General features: G+C 43.1%; 1 protein-coding gene across 1 annotated transcript in view; it reads right to left on the bottom strand.

Annotated features, from left to right (window-relative positions):
- Positions 1-22,838, bottom strand: part of LOC311136437 (serine/threonine-protein kinase 32A-like) — a 71,835-nt gene that overhangs the window by 31,939 nt on the left and 17,058 nt on the right. The window contains exon 5 of the mRNA XM_084170564.1: positions 13,162-13,335. Within this exon, the coding sequence (XP_084026690.1) occupies positions 13,162-13,335 (174 nt within the window). The remainder of the gene's footprint in view (positions 1-13,161; positions 13,336-22,838) is intronic.

Consider the following 22,838-nt stretch of genomic DNA (forward strand, 5'->3'; position numbering starts at 1 on the left):
AGTTTGTCAGTGATATATACGCAGAGGAACTTAAAAGGTTCCACCTTCTCCACTGCTGTCCCGTCGATGTGGATAAGAAGGTACTCCCTCTGCTGTTTCCTGAAGTCCATGATCATCTCCTTTGTTTTGTTGACGTTGAGTGAAAGGTTATTTTCCTGACACCACACTCCCTGTAGGCTGTCTCATCGTTGTTGGTAATCAAGCCTACTACTGTTGTGTCGAAAAACAACATATACTGCCATGGTTAGCAATGCACTTTCAGTTTGTTGGTACAGCAGCTATGTGTGTGTTCGGGTTAGGCGGTATCCAGATTGTCATATCTTCATACTGTCCATCTCTCATCCCAGGATTTATGGTGTTACCGGCTTAGTACACAAGGGGGCGCTAAAAACACACAAAAAAAGCATTTGGCGTCTATTACCAGAAAGCTAACAAAATCTGGTCAAGTACTACCAAAGTTCCATAGAGGCTGCTAGCTAAATATGCAAACGAGCGCAAACGAAAATAAACTAATTGCAAAAATAGGCAATCCATCTCATAAAGTTAGCAGCTACCGAATGTCATTTTTGGTGAGTTTTGACATTTACAAGCGAATGTGAATGAGAGACATTGTGCAAATTAACACAGTTCTGATGCATGCTTGTCTGAAGGAAGAATAGCACTGGCTCTGGAGCAGCATGTCTGTGCCTGTGTGATATCTGGAGTCGCTAGAGAAGAAAAGAGGGGGGAGGAGCAGACTGAAGGGCCGAGAAAAGTGCAAGGAACTCAAGATAGCAGTGGCAGCTGTACAGATAACTCATCCAAAGCACTTTGACTTCTCAAACACAGCAGAAAGCTAACACTATATGATGCCTCGTATCCTTATTAATTCAGTAACTTACTTAGCTAACTAGCAAGTACACAGCTGGACTCTTTCCCGTTGTGCTATTTAAAAACAAACACGTGACTGGCTCAACTGTTCTGGGGAACTACGATAAGCTTCATAATGTAAAATAATGTGACGTGATGAAGAACGCGATCTGCTTTATCTCCTAATGTATTGCACAAGTTGTCTGAAGGTATTTACTTAAAAAGTAGCTACAAATATTCACTTATTCATTTATTGAAAAACGTCAAAGAAATAGTTTCAACGGTATTGATGGTATTGAAAAACCATCCCGTGGCTATTTCCAAATACCGCAGTATATGGTATATACGGTATACCGCACAAGCCTAGTGTGTGTGTGTGTTTGTGTGTGTGTGTGTGTGTGTGTGTGCGTGTGTGTGTGTGTGTGTGTGTGTGTGTGTGTGTGTGTGTGTGTGTTGTGTGTGTGTGTGTGTGTGTGTGTGTGTGTGTGTGTGTGTGTGTGTGTGTGTGTGTGTGTGTGTGTGTGTTTGTGTGTGTGTGTGTGTGTGTGTGTGTGTGTGTGTGTGTGTGTGTGTGTGTGTGTGTGTGTGTGTGTGTGTGTGTGTGTGTGTGTGTGTGTGCGTGCGTGTATTTCAACCAGCAGGTAGGGCCATGGGAAACCCAGAGCAACCTGAGGAGAGGGACATGTGTGGACCAGACCAGCCTTTTTGTATGAGAACCGCAGTGGGGACAGATCACACAGACTTTACTATGAGCATCAACGATCAATGATGAAATAGAGAGAACCACTTCAAAGAACAACCCTACTGTCTTTTTTGTCCATTGTATGAAAATTACATGTGATGTAGACTTTTCCTCATTTCCCCAGGGAACCCTATCTTTGCATTAGTTCTCATTTTCATAAAGTTGCTCAAAATAGTCCTTCTCTGTAATGATCAAACACTACTTCATTTTCTCAATTTCCCTTAAAGGACTATGATGGATGACAACCTTGGATAATCATCTCACTGACTGAATATAAAGATCTCATGTTAGATACAGTACATGACACATCATCACATCTGGCCTGTGCGATCAGGGCTTTGGAGACAGCTGACAACATACTGTACAGTTCTGTATCATCTTCATAACACTGGATCAGCTGAACGTCTCGATTCTCGATCACTCAGCGGGCTAGTAGCAACAGCACCTGTCAGGTGATCATGTCCACTAACCATGAGCCTTTGGAGCACGGCTTCCCAGCCTCATTAGTCCTGACTGCCCCATCAGCGGACAGGGTTGATTAGCATATTAAAGGGTGCCTGCTGCGGCAGGTGGGGGAGGGCTGTCAGTGTACCCAGCCCAGGGCCCGGGTTAAAAAGGTCAATTGTGTTAGCTGACATTTCCCTCAAAGGAGGCGTCGGAAGAGCATGAGAGGTGTTTTATATTTAAAACCAATGGCAGCCATTGTGGAACACCAGGACAGGAGCTGCTGCATCGCCACTCAACTGCCTGCTGATGATTATGGGTGCGACTGTGAGAGCCCGAGCCAGCAGGAGCCATCCACAACGCACCCCTGCTGTCACCCAGACAATGGCCTTGGCTGAAATATGGAAACACTGGGGCTTTATCACCCGTTGTCTAAAAACCCACAGTTTATTGTTCTGCATTTTCTATTCAGCTGAATCATATGCACTCTGCCTGCGTAATTCTAGGATGAGAGCCCGACCACTGTCTGATAAGAATTACCCAGGCAATTACCTTGGCCCTGCTCCTCGTTCATGGACTTTTAATAGTAGAAGACAAATGGGGGAAAGCTGATTTGTGATGATAGCATGTGCTGGTGTTCAGACCTAGCCTGGTCCCAGATAAGTAGCCATAATGATGATATGGTATTACAATAACGGTCATAGGATTTAAATAAAGCACATTCAGATCTGGGACCAGAGAAGTTCAGACTCATATTGTCTCCCTCTCCTTTACTGTTATTGTCCTGTGTCTGCCCAGTCATTCTACCTCATGGCTGTCTGTCACTCCTGGTGTAGCTAGAAGCCTAATCACCTCCACCTCCCCTGGGCGTAGTACTAGCATGGGCCCCACTCCATCTTTTCAGTGCTACAGCACCGCACTAGGCCCTCGTCTCGCGCTACAAACTCATTAGGAAATGGAACTGTTATATTCTAGCAATTAGAGATGAGCAACAGATGGACTCGGGCCTGATGTATCCACAGCCAGCTGGCTGGGGGACTATTAAAGGTGTCACGTCAACTGCCGTACAACTTTTTTTTGCCACTTTTAGCAGAAGGGTTTTTGGAAATATTTCTCTCTCTCGCTCTCTCTTCATCGCTCTCTTGCTCTCTTTCTCCCCTTACAGAAAAATCACATGATTTCACATGTGGAAAATCAATTTAGGTCTTGCTCTCTTGCTCTCTCTCTCCATTTCTCTCTCTCCATCACTCTCCATTTCTCTCGCTCTCTTTCCTCTTTTCTAGAGCTTGCACAGGCAGTGTTTGCAAAGGGTGAGTTGTGAATAGAAAAATTGCTGTCTAGTGTATATTCCCATTGATATATACTATATTGAGTAAAAGAGGGGGCAGAGGAGCATATTTGTCCTTCAAGATCAATGCCCTTCTATGATAGATTAATCAAACTCAGTCAAATCTGAAGAAGCCCGTCATCTCCAGCATAGGCCAGCTGATTCCTTATATAGTGCACTAGTTTTAACCAGAACCATATAGGCGCTGGTCGAAAGTAGTGTACTAGACTATATGTCAGCCTATGCTACCCTCCAGTCCCTCGACTTCTTGGCGCTGACGGAAACATTGATTACCACAGAAAACACTGCTACTCCTACTGCTCTTTCATCGTCTGATCATGTGTTCTCGCATACCCCGAGAGCATCTGGTCAGCGCGGCGGTGGCACAGGAATCCTCATCTCTCCCAAGTGGACATTCTCTCTTTCCCCCCTGACCCATCTGTCTATCTCCTCATTTAAATTTCATGCTGTCACAGTCACTAGCCCATTCAAGCTTAACATCCTTGTCATTTATCGCCCTCCAGGTTCCCTTGGAGAGTTCATCAATGAGCTTGACGCCTTGATAAGTTCCTTTCCTGATGATGGCTCACCCCTCACAGTTCTGGGTGACTTTAACCTCCCTACGTCTGCCTTTGACTCATTTCTCTCTGCCTCCTTTCCACTCCTTTCCTCTTTTGACCTCACCCTCTCACCGTCCCCCCCTACTCACAAGGCAGGCAATACGCTTGACCTCATCTTTACTAGATGCTGTTCTTCTACTAATCTCACTGCAACTCCCCTCCAAGTCTCCGACCAGTACTTCGTATCCTTTTCTCTCTCGCTCTCCTCCAACACTACTCACTCTGCCCCTACTCAGATGGTAATGTGCCGTCGCAACCTTCGCTCTCTCTCTCCCGCTACTCTCTCCTCTTCCATCCTATCATCTCTTCCCTCTGCTAAATCCTTCTCCCTCCAATCTCCTGATTCTGCCTCCTCAACCCTCCTCAACCCTCCTCTCCTCCCTCTCTGAATCTTTTGACTCTCTATGTCCCCTATCCTCCCGGCCGGCTCGGTCCTCCCCACCTGCTCCGTGGCTTGACGATTCATTGCGAGCTCACAGAACAGGGCTCCGGGCAGCCGAGCGGAAATGGAAGAAAACTAGACTCCCTGCGGACCTGTCATCTTTCCACTCCCTCCTCTCTACATTCTCTTCCTCCGTTTCTGCTGCTAAAGCCACTTTCTACCACTCTAAATATCAAGCCTCTGCCTCTAACCCTAGGAAGCTCTTTGCCACCTTCTCCTCCCTGCTGAATCCTCCTCCTCCTCCACCTCCCTCCTCCCTCTCTGTGGATGACTTCGTCAACCATTTTGAAAAGAAGGTTGACGACATCCGATCCTCATTTATTAAGAAAAATGACACCGCTGGTCCTGCTCACACTGCCCTACCCTATGCTTTGACTTCTTTCTCCCCTCTCTCTCCATCTTGATCCAAACCAGTCAGGTTTCAAGACTGGTCATTCAACTGAGATTGCTCTTCTCTGTGTCACAGAGGCTCTCCGCACTGCTAAAGCTAACTCTCTCTCCTCTGCTCTCAACCTTCTAGACCTATCTGCTGCCTTTGATACTGTGAACGATCAGATCCTCCTCTCTACCCTCTCCGAGTTGGGCATCTCCGGTGCGGCTCACTCTTGGATTGCGTCCTACCTGACAGGTCGCTCCTATTCGCTCTATACACCAAGTCACTTGGCTCTGTCATATCCTCACATGGTCTCTCCTATCATTGCTACGCAGACGACACACAATTCATCTTCTCCTTTCCCCCTTCTGATAACCAGGTGGCGAATCGCATCTCTGCATGTCTGGCAGACATATCAGTGTGGATGTCGGATCACCACCTCAAGCTGAACCTCGGCATGACGGAGCTGCTCTTCCTCCCAGGGAAGGACTGCCCGCTCCATGATCTCGCCATCTCGGTTGACAACTCCATTGTGTCCTCCTCCCAGAGTGCAAAGAACCTTGGCGTGACCCTGGACAACACCCTGTCATTCTTTGCTAACATCAAAGCGGTGACCCGATCCTGTAGGTTCATGCTCTACAACATTCGCAGAGTACGACCCTACCTTACACAGGAAGTGGCACAGGTCCTAATCCAGGCACTTGTCATCTCCCGTCTGGATTACTACAACTCGCTGTTGGCTGGGCTCCCTGCCTGTGCCATTAAACCCCTACAACTCATCCAGAACGCTGCAGCCCGTCTGGTGTTCAACCTTCCCCAGTTCTCTCATGTCACCCCGCTCCTCCACACACTCCACTTGCTTCCAGTTGAAGCTCGCATCTGCTACAAGACCATAGTGCTTGCCTATGGAGCTGTGAGGGGAACGGCACCTCCCTACCTTCAGGCTCTGATCAGTCCCTACACCCAAATGAGGACATTGCATTCTTCCACCTCTGGCCTGCTGGTCCCCCTACCTCTGCGGAAGCACAGTTCCCGTTCAGCCCAGTCAAAACTGTTCACTGCTCTGGCACCCCAATGGTGGAACAAGCTCCCTCACGACGCCAGGACAGCGGAGTCACTGACCACCTTCCGGAGACACTTGAAACCCTACCTCTTTAAGGAATACCTGGGATAGTATAAAAGTAATCCTTCTACCCCGCCCCCCTACCCCACCCCCACAAAATATATTTAAAAAAATAAAAAATAAAAAATATAATAATAATACAATTATTGTAAAGTGGCTGTCCCACTGGCTATCATAAGGTGAATGCACCAATTTGTAAGTCGCTCTGGATAAGAGCGTCTGCTAAATGACGTAAATGTAAATGTATATAGTGAATAGGGTACCATTTGGGATGTGTCCTTGTTGTGTTCCCCCATCCTGAGTGAGGCTGATTAGTGATTCTCCCGAGGCAGCGATGGAAGGGTGGAGTTGAAGGGCAGTGCAACCGATCCGCCTGGCTTTTCTCTCGCTTGACTAGTCCAACAACCTATTACCTGGATCTAATGATCTCATTACACCAGCTATCAGGATGAGAGGAGTAACCAAACCCTGCACCTGGTCACCTGACACCCCTCTGATACAGGGAGACAGAGGACAGCCTGGGACCGACCCAAAAGACCTTCAATGTGCTCCGCCACACACAGGTCAGAAGACTGGAGAGAGGGGGTTTGGGCTGTTAGGTTTTGTAGCAGCCTCTGTGTACATGGTCCACTCTGCAGCCAACTCCTAATGAGGACTGCTTTGATGACTCCCTCACTACTGTGGAAGGGCGGGGTACAGATACTACCACAGACAGCACATACAGCCGCCAGGTCATAGGGGAGGCTCTGCCCCATGATGTCTCAGAGTAAAGCAGGCTAGAGCAGCACAGCGAGGGAGCACCAGTCATCCATCAGCAGAAGCCATCCGCCCACGCCCACCAACCATGAGAGGTATCATCAGACAGCGGCGCGCTTTGAACGTGGAGGGAAACCTCAACTAACCACAGCAAGCAACTTACATCGAAAACGAACAGCCTCAACCCCAATAAGAGCCAGGATGTTAGCCGAAGCAGAGCTTTCATTCACTTGAGTTCGATCAGTTAAATAATAATAGTAATAGTAACAGCTTTCACAGAAGGAGTGGTAGAGTGGAGGAGGGTTATGCTATTTCTTATTCATTGACACAATGCTTGGAATACACTGCCTGACGAGCGTTCATCTGGCTCCCGTCTAATTTGGGCCGGTTTGAGTTGGTTGGTCTTTAGAGAGCGCCTGTTTGAACAAGGCATTCTGAGGCACGGCTCACTGAATCACAATTATTACTGATGAATTATTTACTAACTCAAGTAGGGAGAATGCTGAAAGTTCACAAAATGTGGCCGCTCTTGTAAGGTACGTGACTGTAATACACAAGTAGGTAATTATTATTTTAGGGTAGACTAAAAGGTAAATATGTTGTCATACTCCCAGTAAACCAATGTTCACAAATCCACTGTTGTGAGTTTAAAGGATGTTTAATATACATTCTTCTGCTTTACCTGCCTTCCCGTCTGAAATATGAACACATACGTCTCCTCCTGTCGTGAAATATTTATGCAGACTATAGATACAGAACACTAAACTTTTCATAGGGAAGAAAGAAGCTTCATTTACTCACAGAACCATCCCTCTCATGCGCCATCATACTGTGGGATGAGAATGTGTTGACAAATGTCTGCCATTTATCTTCCTTTCACAAATGAGTTTCAGCCGTAGAGAGACTTGCTGAGTGAGATAATGTGTCTGTGCTCTAGGTGTTGCTGAACCCAAGTCAGGGACACAGTGGGCCGTGACAGAGCTGTGGGGAGATAGATGATGAAACAGCACATTTGGAGAAACAATGTCTGGTCAGTGCCACATTCATTTGCACAGGGAACCAGAAAGACACATTGTGCCGGTTTGAGGCTGTGTCGCGCTGAGCAGAGCTGAACTGAGCAAAGCTGAATTGAGCCGCTGCAAAATCCAGCTCTCATCAGAGAGTAAAGGAAAACATCTACTCTCACAAACACAAACCATGGTGAGAGAAAATGAGAGAGCATCAAAACAACAGACATCCCCATGATGCAAGAGGCTTAGAAAAATTACATTAGGATATGCAACAACATGTCTGGGAGAGAGTCAGAGAACAGATGCACACTCCCCCATATGAACACCTCCCTGGTGAAAGCAGCCCAGCGGTGTTGGAAGTAAGCATGAGAGAACAGCTGTGGGTTACTATGTTCCATTTGATAGCAATCTGAATAAAGATAGAGCCAGCCTTGAAAGACATGGAATTACTTTCAATATAGGCGGTAGAAGGACTGGGCTCAAATGTGATTATGTATTCAGTGCTGTTGCCTTTGCGGGTGCAGGTTTGAGGCTTTGCAATCACATTTGTCCCTCTGACTGTATCTTTCCTCTAAACATAGCCTGGATGTGTCTGTAGCTTCAGTGTGAGAGCCAGAGGGCACATCCAAAGCTCTTGTCTGCCTCTGTGTTAAAGCAGGTGGCGGCTCTCTCTCTCTCAGAGCTCAGAGCACAGCTTTGTTCAGAGCCATGCTGTATTTTCACAGTGCTGGAGCACTGCAACACCCACAACTGTGGCTAATAATTCAAACGGAGAACATAAAAACAATAGAGACAGCTACGGTCTCTGTGGCCCTTCTGTTTTTAGTTTAAAACCTCGGGCCTCGACAGCAAGCACACATCAAATTGTATTCACAGACGCAATATGATTTCTGATGTCAAAACAGATAATTTTACGGAGTTCCATACGACTAACCACTGTCTTGGTCTGGAGCAAATGAAAAGAGGGTGCATATTCCAAAATTATCTGTCATCTGTCAAATGCAACCTTATCTCACTTAAGGATATCATCTACAATCTTTGTGCAGACCAAGCATCTAGTCATCATGAGGTTTCATTAGTCATCATGTGGTTTTTTTAGTCATCCCGAGGTTTCATCAGTCATCATTACCTAAAAACCCAACGGGAAGTTACCTCAGCATGAAATATTAAAACCAATTGAGGAGTTCAAATCACTTGGTCACTTGTGCAGAAGGTACTGTGGTGAGTTAGTGAGTCAATAACAAAACTGCTCCACCACTTCCCTTACCACCAGTCCTACCCTGTGGACTAGTGGTAATGCTCCCAGCCTCAGTTGCATGTATACTGCTCCCCACTGGAGACGGGGGTTCAATCCCGAATTGCCTGTCTCCCCCTCTGTTTCCAACTGTCTAAATTAAGCCGCTGTGGGGAGTGAGTCAACACCACAGCTCCACCACTTCCTCTTCACACCTCCTATCCCTTTTTCCACTTGTCTTGTTGTGAGAGGATTGTCTCTGAAGATGCCACAAATTTAGATGCGTCTTAGTGTTAATAATTGAAAACCCCATGAGAAGGTACTGATAAAACAGGCCTTGGTGATTTGTTACCCTGATGGTAATAGATCTATAGTGAAAAAGTAAAACTGGAGTAAATATGGAGTAGTGCACTTACGAATGTATGATTTTTCTTTTTGGAATCAATCATCAATCCTGATGCAATGTCGTCATTAACATTATGATCATGAATCATCATGAGTCATAGGATACTTTATACTGGATAGACATTCTGCTCAAGGCCAGGGTATCACCAGCAGACACACAAACACACACATTGAATACGTGCACCTACTCACAGTGCCACAGTGTGCACAGCCGCCCTCTCAAAGTATTCAATTTACATACAGATTAGATGAAAATTAGAATAACCATATTTTCCTTCTTCCATAATAAATTCAGATTGAAAGCTGTTGATTTAATCTAAACACGCGTCTCCCAAACACCTGCTTTTAGGATTTTTTGTCGGAATGGAATGACAGAAATAGAAAATATCCCACTGAATTAATGAGGAATGTATTGAGAAATGATCATCCAGTCTATTTCCCTGCAGTGGTTTCAGCTCTCATGAGGCATTTCTAAGTTATATTCTTCACGAATCAATGGTTACATACAGAAGTCGGCAGTTTACATACACCTTAGCCAAATACATTTAAACTCAGTTTTTCACAATTCCTGACATTTAATCCTAGTATAAATTCCCTGTTTTAATTCAGTTAGGATCACCACTTTATTTTAAGAATGTGAAATGTCAGAATAATAGTAGAGAGAATGATTTCTTTCAGCTTTTATTTATTTCATCACATTTGGGTCAGAAGTTTACATACACTTCATTAGTATTTGGTAGCATTGCCTTTAAATTGTTTACTTGGGTCAAACATTTCGGGTAGCCTTCCACAACCTTCCCACAATAAGTGGGTGAATTTGTAGGCCTCCTTGCTCGCACACGCTTTTTCAGTTCTGCCCACAAATTATCTATAGGATTGAGGTCAGGGCTTTGTGATGGCCACTCCAATACGTTGACTTTGTTGTCCTTAAGCCATTTTGCTACAACTTTGGAAGTATGCTTGGGGTCATTGTCCATTTGGAAGACCCATTTGCCACCAAGCTTTAACTTCCTGACTGGTGTCTTGAGATGTTGCTTCAATGTATCCACATAATTTTCCTTCCTCATGATGCCATCTATTTTGTGAAGTGCACCAGTCCCTCCTGCAGCAAAGCACCCCCACAGCATGATGCTGCCACCCCCGTGCTTCATGGTTGGGATGGTGTTCTTTGGCTTGCAAGCTCCCCCTTTTTCCTCCAAACATAACGATGGTCATTATGGCCGAACAGTTCTATTTTTGTTTCATCAGACCAGAGGACATTTCTCCAAAAAGTACGATCTTCGTCCCCATGTGCAGTTGCAAACCGTAGTTTGGCTTTTTTATGGCGGTTTTGGAGCAATGGCTTCTTCCTTGCTGAGCGCCTTTTCAGGTTATGTCGATATAGGACTTGTTTTACTGTGGATATAGATACTTTTGTACCTGTTTCCTCCAGCATCTTCACAAGGTCCTTTGCTGTTGTTCTGGGATTGATTTGCACTTTTCACACCAAAGTACATTAATCTCTAGGAGACAGCACGCGTCTCCTTCCTGAGCGGTATGACGGCTGCGTGGTCCCATGGTGTTTATACTTGCGTACTATTGTTTGTACAGATGAATGTGTTACTTTCAGGCGTTTGTAAATTGCTCCCAATGATGAACCAGACTTGTGGAGGTCCAAAAAAAGATTTCTGAGGTCTTGGCTGATTTCTTTTGATTTTCCCATGATGTCAAGCAAAGAGGCACTGAGTTTGAAGGTAGGCCTTCAAAAATACATCCACAGGAACACCTCCAATTGACTCAAATTATGTCAATTAGACATCATTTTCTGGAATTTTCCAAGCTGTTTAAAGGCACAGTCAACTTAGTGTATGTCAACTTCTGACCCACTGGAGTTGTGATACAGTGAATTATAAGTGAAATAATCTGTCTGTAAACAATTGTTGGAAAAATTACTTGTGTCATGCACAATGTAGATGTCCTAACCGACTTCCCAAAACTATAGTTTGTTAAAAATAAATATGTGGAGTGGTTGAAAAACGAGTTTTACTGACTCCAACCTAAGAGTATGTAAACTTCAGACTTCAACTGTATATCAGAGTCCAGAATGTCCCCAGAGATCCAAGTTTCAGTCAATACCAGAATGTCCAGATTCGTCTGCATTGCCCAGATCTTTATGTAATCCAGTTTAGGAAGTAAGCTCCTAATGTTGTCAGGCGTCAGTGTGTAGCGGTAGGACGGAGTCAGGCGCAGGACACAGAGCTAGTAGACAACGTACTTTACTCGTAAATATAAATGAACATAAACTCCACGCAGGGAGGACAATCCCGCTCACCAGTCGATAACACCAAACATAGAACAAACAGGCACACAACACAGTGGGAGCCAGAGGGTTAAATAGGGAACAAATCATAGACATAATGGGAAACAAGTAGAACACAGAAACATAGATCGGTAGCAGCTAGTACTCCGGTGACGACGAACACCGAAGCCTGCCCGAGCAAGGAGGAGGGGCAGCCTCGGCTGAATCCGTGACAAATGTTCAGATGCATCAACCCAAGTCCTTTATGATTTTTAAAATCACATGGAGTCTCCAACTCAAACAAGCTATGTTCAATAGGCGGTTGCAGGCCCATTCTGATGGTTGATATTGATATAGTTGATATGGCTATAAGATTGCATAGAACTGCCCCATTTGGTCTATCTCTATTAGTAATAGAGGAAAGAGGCCGCAGCCAATGTCAATACGAGGAACTCTCAGAGTAACCAATGATGGAATGTTATTAACTGCCTTACATGGGCTTTGGTTGCTATTTTGCATCAACCCAAGCCCTCTATGTGATTTGAAAACCAAGTGGGTATTATATTTCACATTTGAAATAATAACACTGGATGTGTAGACCACAGTGGGCTTCTCTTTTGAGCTAACAATAGCAGATCTAAGAGTGGAGTTCAATCGAATGGGTACAAGATAATAACTGACAACACCCCTGGCAGTATAGACAACAGTACGACGATAATGCTTAGAAAGGATGGGGGGTATTACCTGAGCTGTGCTTGGACTGTCTCTGAGTCAATATCTTAAAGCAGCCTTGAAATGTGACGAGAGGGTCCAGGCTCCTAGATGGTTTAGGTGGAGTCCATCATCTCTGTAGAGCATATTTTGTTTCCAAAAAGTGTTGAAATAGTCAATAAAAGTTATGCCAACAGAGTGGCAGCAGTCTTTAAGCCAGATATGAAGTGCTAAGAGCCTGCTGAACTTTTCGCAGCCGCGACCCAGCGACGGAACGGGGCCAGAGGTAATCGGCTGCTTTTCAGAGCCTATCAGGGTGTTGATCAGCTTAATAAAATCCTGTTTCATTAGCTCTGATTTACCCTTTTTGATATGATTTGATCCCACATGCACTACGACAGCAGTTACCTGTAGCAGCAGGCTACACAGAGAATCAAACAGCTGGATAGGGGAAACGTCACGTCTTGAGTCGTGCAAAAGCTAATATAACATTGTGGATAAAGTTACAAATGTAATGTGTACAACATCTAAAGACCTGCATCACTATACTGAGAGCTTTGCCATTTCAAAAATATCGTGTATGGGTGTTTTTGGAGCCGATGTTCATGTTTTTCTGGGCACTCATACTACACATTGAGGATGATTTGCTGTTTGGGCTATGTTTCTCAAAAACCTGTGAAATCACATAAAATGTGCCTGGACGCTTCTATAACATTCCATTTACATAGAGATTTGGTTGTAAAAAAAAAAAAAAAAAAAAGATTTGGTTGTAAAAAATTACTTCTCTGTGGATGACGATGACGTTGCTGAGGATGATGAAGATGACAAAGGTGTCTCTCCCACTCACCTGTGGATGATGCGTTTGCTGCGGAGGTAGCCCAGCGCCAAGGCGATCTCACAGACGTACAGCTTGACGGTGCTCTCTGAGAAGTGAACGTTCTGCTGGAGGTGGTAGCGCAGGTCTCCTCCCAGCAACAGATCCACTACCATGAACATGTCCTCCTCGTCCTGGAATGAGTACCTACAGGAGAGGAAGAGGAGGGGGAGGAGGAGGAGGAGGAAGGGGAGGAGGGCGTGAAAGAAGAGGTGGAGGAGGAAGAGGAGGTGGAGGAGGAAGATGTGGAGGAGGAGGTTGTGGAGATGGAGAAGGAAGAGGAGGAGGAGTGGGAGGAAGAAGAAGAAGAAGAAGAAGAAGAAGAAGAAGAAGAAGAAGAAGAAGAAGAAGAAGAAGAAGAAGAAGAAGAAGAAGAAGAAGGTCAGCCTATGACGTCCCATATTTCTTACATTTCTTAAACAGCCTAATAGCTTACAAGGTTTGATATTATTATAATGCTTTGGGAGTCAGAAACCAAATTGCTGTACTGTGACTCTTACACAACTTGCCTTTTAACACAAATTAGAAGAAACCAACAAACCAACATCTATTCAAAGCAATTACCTTGGTTTGCCAATATCCAACATGTGAACGAGTTCTATTCACATTCAGTGAGGCATGTAATGAAAGTTGAGGGTTAAATTATCTCAGTCTGCAAGGCTAAAAGACAGAGCTGCAATCTTTACGACTGCATGATGCAAAAGCCAGCAGAAGAATAGCCCCTTATGAAACTTATGGTGCTGGCGAGCTCACACAATGACTAAGCCAAGCCAGAGATGTCGCTCGTTATTCTAGGCCCAAAGGAATTCCCAGAAAAGGCTATTCATTAGTGGCTAGTGATGGAAACACCACTCCAACACACTGATTGGACCGTTCCATTGAAAGAAAAAGCTTTATGTCAAGTGTGGTATGACTGAGCACATCCATCCATCCATCCATCTATCAAGGGAACCATCCATCTAGTAATCAAGCAGCAAACTGCCACAGCAGGCCTGCCACATCATCATCTAGCCCATTCCACTACTCCCCATTGATTTTACATGACGGAAGTCCCACTGTGGTCTGTACTTTCTCCTTTTGAATGGCTGGATAATGAGTCTATGGCACTGTAAAATAATTAGTGTGAAAAGTATTTCACTCAAGACTTTCCTTGCTTGCCTAGCCTAGAGTGAATCTGCAGTAGGAGGACATCATGTAAATGACTTCAGGGCCGGAGAGGGTAAATGTGAACCTCACAGCCAACCCTAAGTGTAGGATGGAGGGGGGTTTGCTTCCTTCAGAGAAAACTCACGTCTTTGTCCTCTCCTCAGAGGCTCAGGTAAAATGGTTTTGTTGGTCCATGGTCTGTTATAGTCATTGCAGAATAGTGGTGTTTGGTTAGATCTTACTGTAAGTGCAACACCGTGACAGAGCATAACACCGAGAGTGAACGCTACCTACTGTATAGATGTCACAGAGCTGGAGAGTGGCTGTCTAACATCATTCCCTCAGGGGGCACTGCCTCAAGGTTCACTGCTATAGGGTCTTTCTCCTCTAAGATGCATAGATTTTAAAACGGCTCTGTGATAAGCCTGCGAAGCCTCAGTGTCTTGTGGGGAACGCAGGATTGTAAATTCAGCAAAGCGCATCAGGGACATCTGCACAACAGAGCAGATTAATGGCCGCCTTTCCTGATAAACATACAGTATTTTTAGAAACAAGAGGAGAAAATATGACGCCGCCCACTAACCAGTGTGTGATGCACCTGAATGGCCGGGAGCATCCTGCGCCCCATATATCATACAGACAGACAGAGGATGATAACTTAGGCCCACAGACGATGGTGCCACGATGTCACCAAAGTCTCCCAGCGCTCCGTCAAGAGAAGGGGTGAAGGGGGCTGAAAACCCAAAGTTAGGGAGTAGAGGAACTCTCTCCTAGGACCCTCTGCAGCTCTGCAATCTTTAAAGCGGCAATCTGCGATTGCTAAAATGCATGATATATAGCCATTGATTCTGGAAGAATATGACTTATAAATGCCTCATGAGGTTAGTTAAAATGTCTAACCCCATCAGAACCCAAAATATAAGCTTGTTTTACTCCTTTGTTTGTAAACAATGTAATCGTAAACAAACAATGTATAGCCTCAAAACATGATTAAAACTATAATTTTGATATCATGGATGGTCAGTCCTTGCATCCATAGCTCTGTCTATAAATTTGAGAGTGGTTACATTTCTCTAGCCTTATTACTCAGCTGTTTACCGAAACAGTGGCGGGGGCAACGCTTTGTTACTGTTTGAAATGCAGATTTCCCCTTTAAAATGTCAAGAAATCAGTTGTGAGATGTGAAAGTACCTCTGAAGAGACAGTCTGACATGTTGGGGAGCTGGGAGATAGTTTGACAGAGCCACTGAGGGAAGTCAAAGCACCTGAGATCAAACACATGTAACTATCACATTAACATCACATACTGTATACTCTTACTGACAGTCTTCCCATGGGTGACTGTAGGCAAGAGTGGACTAGTTTAAAGTGTTGGACAAAAGTCTGAGAATGCCCCTGTCCTGCTTCGATGACTAAGAAACAAAGCCATGTGGCAGAATAATCACATGGATCTCTTTGTTTTAATGTTTCAAATTAATCGCAAAGACGGCATCTCCAGTGAGCTCCAAAAGTATTGGGCCAGTAACACATTTGTTGTTGTTTTGGTTCTGTACTCCAGCACTTCGGATTTGAAATTATACAATGACTATGACGTTAAAGTGCAGACTGTCAGCTTTACTTTGAGGGTATTTTCATCCATATCGAGTGAACTGTTTAGAAATTACAACACTTTTTGTACATAGTCCCCCCATTTTTAGGGGACCAAAAGTATTGGCACAAATTCACTTATATATGTAGTAGCCCTTTCCTGTAGTCAATGGCCAAAAGTGCCCTCTTTAGTCTCATGGGTGGAATGTTATTAGTATTTGTCATAATTTCATAATTAATAAAGATATTTATTTATTTTACCACAAAATTCCGGTGTTTCTATGTCAAACGTTTTTGTTATATTTGAGACTTCTGTAATGTATATAAAGTGTAATATTGGGATGCAAACTCAAAATTGAATACATTTCAAATCTATACTGAACAAAAATATAAACGCAACATGCAACGATTTCAACGATTTTACTGAGTTATAATTCATATATGGAAATCAGTCAATTGAAATGAATTCATTAAGCCCTAATCTATGGATTTCACATGACTGGGCAGGGGCCATGGGTGGGCCTGGGAGGGTATAGGCCCACCCACTGGGGAGCCAGGCCCAGCCAATCAGAATGAGTTTTTCGCCATAAAAGGGCTTTATTACAGACAGAAACACTCCTCAATTTCAATAGCTGTCCGGGTGGCTGGTCTCAGATGATCCCACAGGTGAAGACGGTGTGGAGGTCCTAGGCTGGCGTGGTTACACATGTTCTGCGGTTGTGAGGCCTGTTGGATGTACTGCCAAATTCTCTAAAACAACCTTTTGGTAGAGAAATGAACATTAAATTATTGGCAACAGCTCTGGTGGACTTTCCTGCAGTCAACTGCATGCTCCCTCAAAACTTGAGACATCTATGGCATTGTGTTGTGTGACAAAACTGCACATTTTATAGTGGCCTTTTATTATCCCCAGCACAATAATAATAATAATAATAATAATAATATGCCATTTAGCAGACGCTTTTATCCAAAGCGACTTACAGTCATGCGTGCATAAATTTTTTGTATGCACGCATGAGTGCACCTGTGTAATGATCATAATGTTTAATCAGCTTCTTGATATGCCACACCTGTCAGGTGGATGGATTATCTTGGCAAAGGAGAAATGCTCACTAACAGGAATGTAAACAAATTTGGGCACAACATTTGAGAGAAATAAGCTTTCATGGGATCTTTTATTTCAGCTCATGAAACATGGGACCAACACTTTACATGTTGCGTTTATATTTTTGTTCAGTATATATCTGACATGGTACAGGTGTCTTCCTTTTGTAAGCCCATAACCACGTGTGGGAGGTGTATACTTTTGTTTCAAAATAGATTTGTTAAAGACTACCAATAATCTCTCTGTTTGACCCTGATTTAGCCCACTGCAGTAAAAGGTTAAAGTAGTAAAAAGTGAAATATTTGGTCCCATATTCATAGCACGCAATTACTACATCAAGCTTGTGTACACATTTGTTAGATGCATTTGCTGTTTGTGTTCCAGATTATTTTGTGCCCAATAGAAATGAATGGTAAATAATGTATTGTGTCATTTTGGAGTCATTGTTATTGTAAATAAGAATAGAATATGTTTCTAAACACTTCTACATTCATGTGGATGCTACCATGATTACGAATAATACTGAATGAATCGTGAATAATGATGAGTGAGAATGTTACAGACACACAAATATCATACCCCCCCCCCCCCCCCCCCAACCTCTCCAGTTATTGTAATGGTGAGAGGTTAGCATGTCTTTGGGATATGACATTTGTGTGTCTGCAACTAATTAATTTTGCGAGAAATGTGGTTGGAAACTGGAAATGTCTTTATGTGTAAATATTGATATAATAACCACCATATTGAAGTAAACTTGGAGTCACGCGATGATATGGTGTGTGGTCCTCACACTACGACTCTGGAAAGCATGCAGTTTATTCGGCTAGAGATGGAATAAGTTATGATGAACTTCACAAGGTGGTGAAAGGGCACAGTGATCTTGATGCTCCTTTCCAATAAATATCTAGGGTCTTTTTCTGGTGACATGATCATTGATGCTTGACTGCCATTGGACAAATAAAAATATTCTGCTCTTATCCATAATAATATCATCATGTAGACTAGCCAACCTGCACAGCCTACCCACACTATATCTGCGAGCTGTTAGAGCGCACATGCCAAGACCAGAGTAGGCACATTTGCTATTTAACGCAACAGTTTTTGTGACAAAACTATCGGTAGAGTTGAAAATGCGATGGAAACACATTGAACATAGATTTTTATTAAGTACATGAAAACGTAAGCAAAAAAGTACATTTTGTGTGCACTATGTCATCACACACTGATTTTTATCCGCAAGAAGTCCATTTGGTGGAAATGTGCATATTTTCTTAATGCGGATTCTAGAATGTTCGCATGAAAATCTGTCGCCAATTGGATGGAAACCTAGTTTATAATGGAACCAGAGAAGTGATTGCCACACATTCTGAAGACTAAAACCTTGTTTGGTGAGTTAGATATGTTTAGAAAGGCTTGTCAGTCAGATCTAAGGAAATCTAAGCGTCTCAGTAGTGCTGTGCTCTGCAGGGTAGTACTCTCTATCTCTCTCTCATCCTCAGTGAGCTGTGCAGAGCTCCTTCTGATGTTGGGTAAATACTCCTGGCTCAGCGGAGTCTAATGAGGTGAGAGCGTCTGGGCGCTATCACTAGCACTTACCCAAGGAGAGGGACATTAATTGCCCTGTTTCCTTTGTATTGTGGGCACTTATGGGGGAGAAAAGTAATGTTTTTATTTTCCTGTAATGTAGTGACATGACCCAGCCAGCTTCCCCACCTAGCTCCAGTCAGAATATTCATGAAGGAACGGGTTGGTTTAGCTGTAGCGGCCTGGAGTAGGAGGTAATAGCAGTTCCTACAGGGAATTGATAGTGCACGAAGAGTCCTTAGCGTACTGGAGAAAGCTTAATCTAGTAGAAAATATGCTTCTTATGCTTCTGATGCACTGATGGTTTATTGTTCTTGTTCCCACAGCACACTATCAAAGTCGGAAGTTGGTAAAACCTAAGCAGTATAGAATCTGATGCGGGGGTGGGGGAAATACGTTTAGAGGGTGTAATACAATACAACGGGTGTTTCTCAATATGCTCCACACTCTCATGCTCCGAGTGCATTCTCCGACGATGTTTTATTGAGTACGTTCTTGTGAGAATGAGAGTATGGAGAATGCATAAAACATTACATTTGAGAAGCACTCGCACTCCCCCTACTGTATTACCTCACGCTTCACCTCCCAATTCTCTGAACCTTCTTCCAGCCAGGACAATGGCAACAATAGACGAAACAAGATATACACAAAGCAACCGTTTTACTTCATAACTATCATCTAGCTATATGTTAATCGTAATAATGTAGCTAGCCAGATAGTTTAACAGGCAAAGTGAACTAGAAATAATATTATGCAAGATAGATGTCAATTCTTCGTGGCTATCTGGCTAGCTAACAGTAGTAGCTAGTCAGTTAGCCCTATTGACTTATTACGGGATTGCAATCTACGGTACGTAGGCAGGTAAATTTGCCAAAACTAAAACAGCATGTATTTATTAACGTATCAAGATAACATATTGTAGTCAGGCAACATATGAGATGTGAATAGGTAACATTTCATTCCGAAGTCGGAGTGTATTTTCTCTCGCTTCAGCTCAAATAATGGCAGCCATTGATTTCAAGAACTTTTGCATCATTTTTTAAGTGGTTGCATCATATTTCTTTGCATACTTTCCATTGAAGCTTGAATCGATGCATGCTTCAAAATATGTGCAAACGGAGTACGCATTCGAGAAGTGCCCTCTGTGCTCTGTTTCGCATACTTGGATTTGGACTCATATGCCGACCCTCCTGTGCTCCAATTTGCGTGCTCGGAGCAAGGTAGTATGCATTTTGAGAAACACCCAATGGAATAATCTACAATTTATGTTCTTAACCCTGGGCAACAAGGGCCTAGGAGGCTCACAGGGATATTGGTTTCCACAGTACTCTACCAATTACACATTTTTCAACTCAATACTTCTTGCATTCCCAAAGATGTTTCTTTTTTTTAACAGAAATGTACTGCAATTTCAGCTTTCAATTTTCTCTCTGCCTCATGGCAAAAGTTGTAGAATTGCAGGATAATAGCTTTAAAGCTAAAACAAAAAGAAATATCTCTGCCCAATGACAGCAATTTGAGAATGCAGGAGCTTGACAACAGCAAAAATGTATCTCCGATGCCAAAACAGATGGGCCTTTAAAATGTTCCTTCACATGGCCCGAGACTTGGTTCGTACAGTACAAATACTGCCAAAGTCATAGTAAAACTACTTACTAAATCCCAAAGCAGTAAGAATGCTAAATAGATAGTTAAAAAGTTAACCAAATAGTTACCTGGACTATCTGCATTGATCCTTTTTTTAACTAATCACATACTGTATGCTGCTGCTACTGTTTATTATCTATCCTGTTGCCTAGTCACTTTATTCCTACACTGAACAAAAATATGAATGCAAAATGTAACAATTTCAAAGATTTTACTGAGTTACAGTTCATATAAGGAAATCAGTCAATTTAAATAAATGTATTTTGATTTGTTTAACACTTGTTTGGTTACTGCATGATTCCATATGTGTTATTGCATAGTTTTGATGAATTCACTAATATTCTACAATGTAGAAAATAGTGAAAAATAAAGAAAAGCCCTGGAATGAGTAGGTGTGTCCAAACTTTTGACTGGTACTGTATATAAAGGGTTTTTCTTAATTTTTTACTGTTTTTTACATTGTAGAATATTAGTGAATTCATCAAAACTATGAAATAACACATATGGAATCATGTAGTAACCAAAAAGTTGTTAAACAAATCAAAATATATGTTATATTTGAGATTCTTCAAATAGCCACCCTTTGCCTTGATGACAGCTTTGCACACTCGTAGCATTCTTTCAACCAGCTTCACCTGGAATGCTTTTCCAACAGCCTTGAAGGAGTTCCCACATATGCTGAGCACTTGTTGCCTGCTTTTCCTTCACTCTGCGGTCCGACTCATCCCAAAACATCTTAATTGGGTTGAGGTTGGGAGATTGTGGAGGCCAGGTCATCTGATGCAGCACTCCATCACTCTCCTTCTTGGTCAAATAGCCCTTACACAGCCTGGAGGTGTGTTGGGTCATTGTCCTGTTGAAAAACAAATGATAGGCCCACTAAGCGCAAAACAGATGGGATGGCATATCGCTGCAGAATGCTGTGGTAGCCATGCTGGTTAAGTGTGCCTTGAATTCTAAATGAATCACCGGCAGTGTCACCAGCAAAGCACCCCCACACCACCACACCTCCTCCTCCATGCTTCACGGTGGGAAGAAATCTCAAATTTGGACTCAAAGGACAGATTTCCACCGGTCTAATGTCCATTGCTCGTGTTTCTTGGCTCAAACAAGTCTCTTGTTATTGGAGTCCTTTAGTAGTGGTTTCTTTGCAGCAATTCGACCATTAAGGCCTGATTCTCGCAGTCTTCTCTGAACAGTTGATGTTGAGATGAGTCTGTTACTTCAACTCTGTGAAGCATTTATTTGGCCTGCAGTTTCTGAGGCTGGTAACACTAATGAACTTATCCTCTGCAGCAGAGGTAACTCTGGGTATTCCTTTCCTGTGGTGGTCCTCATGAGAGCCAGTTTCATCATAGCGCTTGATGTTTTTGCGACTGCACTTGAAGAAAGTTTCAAAGTTCTTGACATTTTCCGGATTTACTGACCTTCATGTCTTAAAGTAATGATTGACTGTCATTTATCTTTGCTTATTTGAGCTGTTCTTGCCATAATATGGACTTGGTCTTTTACCAAATAGGGCTATCTTCTGTATACCTCCCCTACCTTGTCACAACACAACTGATTGGCTCAAACGCATTAAGAAGGAAAGAAATTCCACAAATACACTTTTAAAAGGCACACCAGTAAATTGAAATGCATTTCAGGTGACTACCTCATGAAGCTGGTTGATGGAATGCCAAGAGTTTGCAAAGCTGTCATCAAGGCAAAGGGTGGCTACTTTGAAGAATCTCAAATATAAAATATATTTTGATATGTTTTAAAAAAATGTGGTTACTACATGATTCCATATGTGTTATTTCATAGTTTTGATGTCTTCACTATTATTCGGCAATGTAGAAAATAGTAAAAACTTTTGACTGGTCCTGTATATACTGTATCTACCTCAATTACCTCCTACCCCTGCACATCGACTTGGTACTGGTACCCCGTGTATATTGCCAAGTTATTGCTAATTATTGTGTATTTATTATTACTTTTATTATTATTATGTGTTACTTTTCTATTATTTCCCTATTTTCTTTCTCTCTGCATTTGACTGTCAGTCTACACCTGTTGTTTACGAAGCATGTGACAAATCACATTTTATTCGATTTGACTCAACTATTTTCATAGTAAAATCTATTTTTATCTCACCCGAGTTGTGTTCTGATTATGAGGGGTTTCCAGATGAATTAGCTACCACAAAAGGCGTCCCGGACGCAAAATGTTTACGATTACCACCCTTCACTCTTGAACACACACGCACACAAACTTTCCCGCACACACACACCCACTCCAATACCCAATAACAATGCAGCCAGCTGAGTTTCTACAGCATCAAAACTTTGAAACATCAAAGACAACACTATCCCATGTCCTAGCTGTCTTTGAACAGTATGTGTAGCACAGGGTTACACTCTGAAACTGTTTCTTCAGACACATCCCAATCAGACTAAAATAGATAGGCCTCCTCTGAGATGTGGTAATGGCATTTAGCTCCAGGATCATTCACTAATGATCAACAAGTTTGAGCAAAACAAATTCTGCCCCTACTTGCACACCATGCATGCTACAGAACTCAAGTGTCTTTGAATATGTA

Source organism: Coregonus lavaretus (genome assembly GCF_964263955.1).
Source record: "Coregonus lavaretus genome assembly, chromosome: 10".
NCBI lineage: Eukaryota > Metazoa > Chordata > Actinopteri > Salmoniformes > Salmonidae > Coregonus > Coregonus lavaretus.